This window comes from Pollicipes pollicipes, unplaced genomic scaffold (assembly GCF_011947565.3).
Source record: "Pollicipes pollicipes isolate AB1234 unplaced genomic scaffold, Ppol_2.1 Scaffold_6587;HRSCAF=7807_pilon_pilon_pilon, whole genome shotgun sequence".
In the NCBI taxonomy this organism is placed as follows: domain Eukaryota; kingdom Metazoa; phylum Arthropoda; class Thecostraca; order Pollicipedomorpha; family Pollicipedidae; genus Pollicipes; species Pollicipes pollicipes.
The window spans coordinates 13,439-24,572 of record NW_023596903.1 but is presented as its reverse complement, the minus strand read 5'-3'; the positions used below and the strand labels follow the sequence as shown (position 1 = coordinate 24,572).

Sequence of the window (11,134 nt, the reverse complement as noted above, 5' to 3'; positions counted from 1 at the left end):
TCCAACAAAAAGTGCATTGTCGCAAAACAGCGTACATTCGAAACATGTTTTATGATAAAACTATGCTCCGGAGGTGAATCATCTTGCAATCGTTTTTGTAGAGAGTTCAAGTACGCATCTTTCCAAAGCGGTAGCATGCCAACATTTTCCAAACTTAACGATTTTTAAAAACTGTTGTTTTAAACGTTTTCGAAAAAGCAAACCAAGTTATAGCTTTAAACTCTGATTGCATATTCAGTATCAGCAGTGAGAGGTGCAGAGCAAAAAAAAAAAAAATCGTGCCACAACTGGTCTTGGAGTTCGTTACTTGGCCTTTTTTCCTTTTGGTCGACAACCGATGAACTTTTTATATTTAAAGTTTTGTCTAAGTATTTGCTAACTAGCAGATCATAAGCGTGCGTTGAATGAGCTATATAACAATTATATCAGACCATTCCGAAAAACGGACTTTTTGGCTACCCAAGCTGGTCAGACCGATGTCTCCGTAACCAATGGCGCCAAAATTTCGAACAATGGTAAACATTACCGAACTGAAAGTAGTCGTTGGATGCGTTCCCCCCAAAAGTCAGAATTGTTTTTTTCCCAAACTACACCTAAGTTTTCGTCAAAATTGTTGTCGCAATTTGTGAGCATCAGTGCACGCATTCAAAATTCGCTTAACCCCCATGTGTAACATGTCCAGCTCCGAGGTTTTATTAGCTGATGATGCGGACTTCGCAGTTTTGGACGGTGCCACCTTGAGGAATGCTGTAATTATTGAGTTCGATCACTACACTGGCATCACTAGAGGACGATGTCGTAGCCACTAGCAGTCAATTGGTTGTTTTAGCAGTGACCGGATTGAATGCAACCCCGTCACCAGATGGATGTGAAGCCGACTGTGGCACACCACCCCAGGAAACCGTCCGCTCCAAGACATCTTATCAAGCCCAACAATATGGATTTGCTATTTATTCAATCGCTAGACATCACAACATTGGCCAAGCTCCACACATTGAATGTTCGTTCTACAAAAGCCGCCAGCTTTGTTATACCATTACATGATTGAGTACATCAACCCGATCTCACCTGACCCGAAAGTCATCATTATTGGCTGCTGTCTGTTCATTCAGCGGAAGCATAACGCATTCCGGACGGACCAAATCGCGGTCGGGGGTTGGGACATCAAATCGCTCACCTGGAATACATGACAGCAGCGCTCCATACTGCAGCACAATCTCGCGAGACGGACGACAGCAGAACGGACGCTTAGACTCTCTTAGGACGATTGAAATCCCCGGTGCAAATGCACGAACAGGTCTGAAAAAATCTCCATGCCGGAAGTGTAGTGTCCACGGGCCAAAACAAACGTGTATGGGATAATTCCGGGCCCCTGCAACGGACGTGATCACCAAATACACATTGTATTAGCGGAGACTGCGCTGTCAGACCCACCACGCCGGCCAGTGCAGGTATGCCTGGGATGTAGTGCTGACCACGCGGGGTGCGTGCTAAGATGGCCTGTTGGGCGACAGGGACTTGAGGTGACCGTCCACGACCGGCGACACACCACGTCGACCCGCCCTCGATGTTCGATCATGACTCGTCGCATACACTTGCAGCTTGCCCTGTGCCTTTCTGCAGCCGCAGGTGTGTTCGGAACCGTTGGTTCCCACTGGCATCACCGGCGGCCTAGGCGGCCTACGTCGCCACCGCAGCCTCCGACCAGCGCCACACGGCGGCAGCGCGCGCAGGCTGTATCTCAATGGGCTGCCACGGCGGGCGGGCTGAGCGAGACCACGAGCCCCACGCCGCGCCGTATGAGTGTGGCCAGGAAGGCCGGACAGCCGGGACTAGCGGCCTGTGCCTCGGCCAGCCGGCGCAGCTCGTGGAACATGTTGCGCGAGTACGGATTGCGGTGGGACGAGTAGCGCAGCGACAGGAACCGGTAGTACAAGAAGGGCACCAGCAGACTGCCGCGGCCCCTGCAACGCACGGTCGGCATGCGTGAAAATACGAACAGGTATCTGCCGTAGACCGCAATCTGAAAACAGCCATTTCAATTGATACATACAATGATCATGGAAGCACTTCGTGTGTGCATTACTAAATGGCGGAAAATGGGGCAAAACTTGACGTCCACTTAAATTTCTGCTGCGGGTTACCTGGCCCCAAATATCATCATAGCACCATGCATATCATACAAGCTTCAACTATAATCTGCTTATGCACCGATCCTCCAAACACATTCCCGCACCCATCCACACCTACACCGCAAAACACACCAAACACCCACCCTCACGTCAATTTACGCATCAGATTGTCCAACAAACGGCGCATCGCAGTCAAGTGGGGCGCGTATGGACATAGCGGAAAGTTCATGAACTGCTGCGGGAAAGCCTGTCTGATCACCCAGAGCCAGCACAATAAAGCAGAAAACAGTGATACATTACGAAAGTGGGCTATTTGCTTCTAAAATACAATGCAAATGCGATCCATCCAAAGATGGATCAAAAGACCAAGAACAAAAGCCCGTCGACAGCGTCACAGTCGGCCCGGCCGGGCAACCGAAGTTCAAAGTTGCCGCATAGTTTTGGTATGACTCAGATCGTCACGTATATGGATTTCTCTTGGATCCAGATTAGAATGAAGACAGGCGCACCAGGCGACGGCGGCAATCATCCTGGCCAAGCTCCGGTGCTCACGTGAACAGCATGAAGACGGTGTACGGCATGAGGACGATCTCGGAGAGTGCCACGGCGCGCAGGATGTTCTGCGACTGCAGCTCCACCAGCGAGATCAGGTAGCGCGCCCCGAGCGAGTTGTTCTGGCCGGCCAGCTGCCGGCACAGCCCGACAGGCGTGACACAGAGCGCGCAAGAACAGCGACGCTCTGATACGTCTCAGCTGCCGGCACAAGGCGTGACACTGGACGCATCAGAGCAGCCACACGGCAGCCACGCCCTGAGGCGTCTCAGCCGCCGGCACAACCCGACAGGCGTGACATGGAACGCGCCAGAGCAGCCACACGGCGACCACGCCCTCACGCGTCGGATATTTGCCAATAGGCAAGCTCTCCATAACGTCCTTCTCTGCTGCCTTTCAAGTTTTTAAGTCGAGGAAAGCCCACCATGAATACGTAAACAATGGGTACTGGTGAAGCAAACGTACGGGTAGTCACTGAGACACATCACGAAAATGTCCCGATGTTTTCACGACCTCTCATGGTCATAGTGGTGGTCGCGACTATGCGCAGTGCCGGAGACATCGACTGTTCTTGTAGCATATCCCAATGACTACCTAATGTGTACGTGTCACCAGTACTATCTGATGTACCTGAGGCCGTACGAATAAAACAGCACTAATAATCTTATTGCTCGTAGATTAACTAGAAGAATGGAGGAATAGATGGATTGATGTATCGGCTACATGCCTTTATCAAATCGACTATCAGCAGTAAATTCAAAATTGTCTGACGATGATAGCACTCGCTTCTTAACGCTTTTTCACAGCAAGCTACAGTTTTTACCGGTCACCAACAGTAAGGGGTTAACCAAAGAGCAATTACCAGCCCTTACTGCGATGCAGTACATACGCAACCAGAATAAAAATACGTGTGCACGCCGACGGATTTAAATAAACAGGAATCACGCATTACACATCAGCCACACATGCAGTTAATTTCGTAAGTTGTTTAGTGCATTCGCGGGGAACAGTATTCACATACACAAGCCAGTAGTAATTGATTCATTCCTCAGAGAAAAACATCAGGAGAATGGAGATATAAATGGGTTGATTTTTCGGCAACATGCCTTTATCGAAACAATAGTAGAAGTGGTATTTTATAAGAATACATTCAATTATTTTCTCCTAATATATTTCTGTTATTTTTTGGCTTCTGCTGTTGTTTCGATAAAGACATGTTGCCGAAATATCAACGCATCTACCTCTCCATTTTCCTGTTTTTTTTTCTCCGAGGAATACGGTTATCACCACTGTCTTATGTATCGAAGCAATTCCAAGTAAACAGGCATCACGCATCACGCATCTCTCGTACACGCAAATGACTTCAAGTCAGCAGGCGTCGCGCGTTACGTGTCAGGCACCACCCAAACATTTAAACGATTTTAGGTTAATACGCATCACCCTACCTACCTACCTGGTTTTCAGCCCATGCGTGTTTTCCAAAGAATGGTTGCCAAAAGGTGGTATGGAACAGGGAGGGACCCTGTCTCCTTTTAGAGCTCAATCATCTACAGCGCACAGTACCATCAAAGCAGGAAAATAATTGAATGCATTCTTATAAAAAGTCGGCGACGTGCTGCTCGCAACCTTATAATTCTTTACATGCATGATTGATGCCTGATGCGTAATGCGGGATGCCTGTTTAACTGAAATCCATTGGACGCTTGAAAGAAGCGTGATGCGTGATGCCTGGTTCACTTGAATTAGTTTACACGTGGACGTGTTTTTCGTGCATTTTAATTCTTAGATATGCACCGTATCGCAGAAATGGCTGGCAATGGCGTCTTGTTTAATCCCCTAAATGTTGGTGACTTGTAAAAGCTGTGGCCCGCTGTTTAAAAAAAAAACCCTGAAAAATCGAACAGGATTGCGCGCAATCTTTAATTTACTACTGACACTTATTTGGATAACGGCATGTTTTCGAAATGTCAACTCATGTCACTCCATTCTCCAGACTTTTCCACCAGGAATAAGGCTATTATCACTGTGTTATCCATATGCATTACAAATTGCTTGACATATGGTTAGTTGTTCAACCATCATTTCATTTCATTGTTTACCAAACTAAAGGCAGTCGGTACTGACTTTACTGACTTTTTGTGAATTTTGGTAGTGACTTTACTGACTAGATATGATCAGCTGCTCACAAAGTGCTAATAGTGGATCATTTTGGCGCGCTTGCCTTTCACGAAATGAACCGTTTGCCTACATAATTTTCGTTTGCGTTTCACCACATCGCGTTTTACTTGTCATGAGGTGTAAAGCGTTGCGCAAGCAAGCGTAGTCAGTCATAGTTCAGGCACTGCTGTGTATGCAACGCGAAGGTTGCTATTGATGTGCGTGTTTGTAGTTCACAAATGGGTTAGATGTTGTCCATGATGCGTATGAATCTGTAAGGCTGTCCGTTTTTAAGTACATATAGCATTCCTTCTTTGTGAAAATGACGCTCATTTGCTTTCAAATACCAACCAACTTTGAGCTATGGATGTCACATTTTCTCTTTACAAAAGACAGCTATGCGTATTATGCAGGACATGAAATAGATCACAAGAACCAAGGTAAATAAAAGTTAAAAATGTTTCCAAGTGTGACATTTATCATACTCCCTGACTCAAGGCCTGGGTATTTACATCGTTTTGAAGTAACCTCTGAAGAGCGACAAAGGTGCTGGTGAGAACTTAGAGAATTTGATGCGCTTGGCCAAAAATGTATGTTGGCCCTTCTGAGACTCTAAACCTTGCAATCAGTCGAACTTTTAGGCCTTGAAGAAATGAAGTGTGATATCTTCAACAACTGTTGCCCTGAAAACCACTTTTAAGGCAATAAATAATTATATATATATTTTTATTATTTCCTTTAAGTCAAATATCATGCTCAGATTATGTATAAGGATATGTGCAGGAATGACAAATAAAACGTTTCAGCGCGGGTCATCAAAAACTGAGTTAAAACAATCAGTGATCCTGTAAATTGTTACAGCTCTTAGTTCTGGGACCTTCAGTGGGGCAATATTGGAAACATTGACCAGGAATAAAAAAAAATGCCTGCGGGTCAGTAATGGGGGGGGGGAGGGGTAAGGGGTTTTCCCCCCAAATTGTCTTGCAGGCAGGGCGGGTTTCAGCATTTGGTGTGGGGCGGGGCGCGGGCTCTCGAAATCCAAAAAACGTGGCAGCACTAGTGCACACCCCTTGTCAGCTCGTCAGCCCGGAGTCGGCCCAGTGCCGGAAGCCATGGGGCCGCGCACCGTCGTCCACTGGCAATGTTAAGAGCCACTAGCCGCGTTCTTTTCCGGGCCGTGGACAGACACTGGTGTCACCACTCACATCCAGGAGACGCAAGCCGTAGCTGGCCGAGTGCAGCACCGCGAACAGTGTGGGCGGCACCAGCACCATGGTCATGGGCGCGCCATACAGGAACACCAGCGCGAAGAGCAGATAGTGGCAGGCGTCCTCGGCCATCAGCGTGGCAAGGAACTGGCGGCTCATTTGCAGCTGAGGCACGCGCTGGTGCAGCCGCAGAGCTGACGTAGCCACGGTGGCCACCAGCGCCTTGCTGTAGGCGTTTGCCGCTGACCTGGTGTGGGCCAGACGAGAGCACAGACTATCACACAGCGAACAGCAGCGACAGCCGACACGTGATGCCATTAACCGTCATCAAACGGACACCTTCGGCTTCACGCATAATTTGACTGGTACTGAATATTGCTTCCACAACAGGTGCTAATAAAACGATATTGAGGGTGATGTACTCGCTTGAGATGGGGCTGATGACCATCCCAGCTATACCCCTACAGTACAGAGACAGACAACGCCCAAAAGCATGTGGAACCTAGAGGATCAACACCTCACAGCTTCATGAACATATCCCTGATGATCACCAATCATACACTGACCCGAAGATGGGCAGCAGGTAGCCGATGGCGAAGAGCACCTGTGCAAGGCGGGTGCAGAACAGGGCGAACGACACCTTGTTCTGGACAATGTGCTCACGGACGCCTTCTATGCCAGCTGGTCGGCCACCGGGCTGGTCGCTTGGCCTCGCGCCCTCCGAGCTGTCCTCAGCAGTTGCGTCCATTCTAGCTGCAAATGAGCACCTGGTCAACTGTGACCCACACTACTAGAACAATCCTCTTAGACTGCACTTTGAACACAGCATGTATTCAAACATTCAAAAAATCATTTTGCAGGCTTTGAACTTAGCTTTCAATCATATTCATAGTCATTGACTTCTGGATTGGAGAACAGGCGATCAAAAACAGCAGGCTTAAATGGTATTCTTGGTGCCATCAGCTGACCTTGATTCAGGGGTTTCTTAACCCTGCTATCAACATGGATAGTGTCTTTTGTTACTACCATCATGAATTAACTTAAGTCAAACCCAGAGATGTAAAACAGCATCTAAGCATCCATTTTCAACATGGCTGACAGTGATCAATAACAGAAATTACTGCTTTCTATTTGCCTGTTCAACTAATCCTGTCACTGCTTTTTGTCACATATTGCACAAATGAAAGAAACCTGCCAAAACCGCTAATGCAGAGTATGGCCAAACCAAACAAGAGAAGATAACCAAAATGGTACATAAGGGCATCAGCATTTTCACTCAAATTTTATTTGAATATGGTGCCATGCAACTACATGATAAACAGTATGTGCATCTGAAACAATAGTCAAAGCCCCCCCTCTTTCTCCACCACCTCTGCCAATTAGTCCTGCATGTTTAACATCACACATGGGCCCTGACAGATAGCTAAATCTCAGTGCAAAATTTAGGCTGGGTAAATCAGTGGCATCCATCACCATTGGACAGGTGCAAGTAGACAAGTCAAAATTGCAAACTTCTTTTGCTTTAAGATGTCTTCTCATTGGTCACCTGGGTAGGTACATATCCAAGGGTGGGGCCAAGGGTGGCCACCCTTTCCATCTCCTGTGCCAAATGGCTCATGCTTTTTGCTGATTGATTTCAAGATTCACAGGATTTTAGTGAACATCTGAACTTTGGGCCCCTGATGACACAGTTCAGCTGCATGCCTGCAACTGGAGCACATGCCTCTAGCCTGTTTTGCAAGCACTGAACTGTGTGTGAAGAAATGTCAATGATAAAAAAAATCAGGAAAACTAACTGACTAGTTTAAGAAATACAATGCTGGTACATGTAACACCAAATTGTGCACACCTTACATGCTTATGAGTGCAAGGCAAAACTATCCATAACTAGGTTTATCTGTGGGCTTCACCTACTCCTTTCATACAATTAATAGGTTCAGCAGCCTTCTGGATGAGTGAGAGATGGAGCCCCTAACAGTTGGTGTGGGTCCCTATTCAGGTGAGGGGGTTTCGCTCCACCTCCCTCTCCCCCCCCCCCCCCCCCTCCCTCCCACTTGAGCTCCTACCTCTGAAACTTTGAGAGCTAAGTGAACCAAATCCAGGGAGAAACTTATATGTTGGGGAACTATAAGGGTAGCCCGCATAATTGTTTCATGGTTCAGCCCCACCCCACCCCACCTTCAATTCCCCCAACCTCACCGTGTGGTACTACCAAACTGCACCACCAGCTCCTGGCATGGGGCCACGACAATCTTTGTGCTACTTCGTTATCCTGCAACCCAGTCCGCAAAAACACTGACAGTGATGAAACGTTCCCCATAAAAGAGCTAAGCATTTTAAAGTCGTGATTCATCCTTCCGTTGGCACCGGGAACCGTAGGAAGGATATTGGCCTTCGTTGAAGTTCCCACGTTTACAACTCTTGATGCAAACAAACCTTCCCCCTAAATGAAAAAAAAAACATGAGTGAACCTCAAACTGAGCACGCCGGCACAACCAACGACAGGTTCTTACCTGGCAGACGACCGATGTGTGTATATCACCCTCTCCCGCGACGCCACGGCGAAACCTCCCCAGAAGAATCGACACCTCGTGGACGAAGTCGAGGTAGAGAAATCGTGGTACGACCATCCGGCGATTTTAACGCCCACTCGCTCGGTGACGTCACTGAAACCCTCTTCTCGGCAAGCGAGGACCCGCGAGCTGCGTAATCTTCCGAATGTCGTCACCGCTCGCCTGTTGGTTTCAACCACCTCGGCCTTTGCGTATAAGTTTTGAAGTGAATCGCTTTTCTGTTCTGGCGTTGTGCCGACGTTGTCGACAGACACCATCTTTTCAAAAAGTGGCCTCTACGTGTATTCGGAAAACCACCTAGACTGCTAGTGCATCGTCCGCATTACGTGAGATCTGGCAGTAATGATGCCAATTTAGTGAGTCAGGCTCACGCAGCCAGGCTCACCGTTCTCACGCCTTTGCTGTTGCCGATTTTTGTGACATCCAATGGTGGCTTCTAACGGCCTTCGAGCCAGGTCAGCCTAGACGTCAAACCGTTCCGGATTCCGAATCTGGACCGTCTGGATACTGGAGCTCAGCTTAGCCGGACAGTTTGTAATCTATTAGTTGTGAACCACAATGGTAAGCACAGCTATGCAGCCAGAGCATTGGCAAGGGGGGGGGCATAAGGTTAACAAGGGGCCCCCTGGTAGCAAAAAGGTCCTCAAAATCGTTGGATATGGGCATGTGCCAATGGGGGCATGTTTTTCGTTGCTATTTAAATTATGTCATGCGTTTAACGGCTGCATGAAGTACGTCGCCGACGCTCTTCATTTTACGGCGGTCCAATGCAATTTTGTACCGATATAGCTCAGCAAATCTGTCAGAATCTTTATCTGGGTTGCGTAAAGACATCATGGACTCTGCTAATGTAGATCGAAGATCAAAATGGTTCAACAATTTGTTTTAACGTAGCCAAACCATGATGTCTAGAAATGTTTAACATCCAGTCAGAATAAGTGTGATGCAGCTTTTGTAACATGGTTATGAGCATGTCCGCCCGCATTTCCTAGCAACAAAAACCTCGGCGCCAGGCGTTGCAGTCTGCATAGGCCGCGCAGCGTCGGCCTCGCGGTTAGTATTAAGCCGTGACCAACACGTGTACGCAAATGACAACGTAATTTGAAAAAGTACATTGCAACCGCTTTAGAACATAAAATCGTGGATTTAGAGGCACTCCGGACGCATCTTTCACGTATGCGATTTTTAGATTGTTGTGATAACGAATTGGCCTTTGCAGAACCGCGAAATGGTGCTGGAATCTCTATTTTTTGTTGCTGTAGCTTTAAATCTGTACACACGACGACCCCACAACTTTAAAAAAAGATTCCCCCAGTCCAATCTTTAAAGTTTAAGAATTACTTTTAGCATACATTTACAGACATTAATTTACGATGGTTGTTGTGCGCACAGCGCCCGCCGCATGGTGTTACTTGCAGCGGCCAACACCGTTCAGTTTTACGGGAATGCAGCCCAGGCCATCGCTGTCCGTGCTCCCCGATATCGCAGCCATAACATTGGGTTAATGATGCACCGTACCCGTAATTGAACCCCGTACCTCTGGTTTCCCGACGCGCAGTAGTTAACCCAGGCGCGTTAACCACTACATTGTCGGCACCCGTCGCGGAGGCTCAAATATTTGGATATTATTTGTTTCAGTAGTCGATTCTGCAAAAGAATACAGTTCTCATGCAAACATGGGATGGCCTTGTGCGTTTTTTAAAACTCATTTTGACCACTTTCTTCAACGCAAACGAGGCCCCCTATTTACGGGAAAGGGGCCTCCTTGAGGCCCCGTTGTTTGAAAGGGGCCCTGAATCGCTAGACCCGTCGGGCCCTCTAGGCACTTCGGGCCTCTTCGAGCACTGCCTCTGGCCGACTTGAGGCCCTTGACAACACAGGGCCCCTGTTGGGCGCTGTGGGCCCCAAACAAAGTAAATAGCTGACTCCGGCTTTGTCCCTGCTTCGGAAATGGGCTCTTAGGCCTCATGCCGCCGCGGAGCCCACTGTGCGTTTACTAGTGGTGTCTGCCCGATATGTGGGCCCATATCGATTCAGGGGCCCCTGATAAACGCCAAAGGCCCTCTGACTGGCATTGGAGTGCCCGACCCCGCGGGCTGGGGCCCCTGAATGCGGCCTCCGGCCGGCCCTTCGGGCCCTTTGGCCGCTCAAATCGAGCCCTCGATCGTCGGTTCCGAAGGGCCCGTCGGCCCCTCGGAACCTGGGGGAGGGGGGAGGGGGATGGCACATGCCCAGTGCCCTCTCCCTCTGCCTACGCTTATGGGTAAGCGCGATGTTTCCAAAGCAGGCCTCAGGTGCACAGTCGGGAGACGACTCCTGCTGCGATCTCTGCAGTCCACATACACAGCCCGGACCAAGCGTTCCAAGGTGGTCCATGTTGTCTCAGCGTGCTCCACACAGAGTGAAGCTCGTGCGTCCAAAGGTGGCCACCGAGACATCGACAGGTTCCACACAGACCGGGACAGGCGTCCCGCTGTGACCTCAGCAGGTTCTACAAAGATCCCAGGCCACG

The 11,134-nt window shown here is 48.6% G+C and overlaps 1 protein-coding gene across 2 annotated transcripts; it reads right to left on the bottom strand.

The window, feature by feature from the left end:
* Positions 1 to 936: 936 nt before the first annotated feature.
* LOC119107012 (Krueppel homolog 2) lies at positions 937 to 8,641 on the bottom strand. Of its 2 annotated transcripts, none has more exons than XM_037230359.1 (5): positions 8,563 to 8,641; positions 6,616 to 6,802; positions 6,047 to 6,296; positions 2,685 to 2,818; positions 937 to 1,964 (listed from the first exon to the last, which is right to left on the bottom strand). In XM_037230359.1, the coding sequence occupies exons 2-5, from the start codon at positions 6,795 to 6,797 to the stop codon at positions 1,742 to 1,744; spliced, it is 789 nt and encodes a 262-aa protein (XP_037086254.1). In that variant the 5' UTR covers positions 6,798 to 6,802; positions 8,563 to 8,641; the 3' UTR covers positions 937 to 1,741. The 2 variants fall into 2 exon arrangements, with proteins under 2 accessions (XP_037086254.1, XP_037086255.1); XM_037230360.1 differs by having other exon boundaries at positions 6,616 to 6,798; positions 8,563 to 8,635.
* Between the last annotated feature and the right edge of the window lie 2,493 nt (positions 8,642 to 11,134).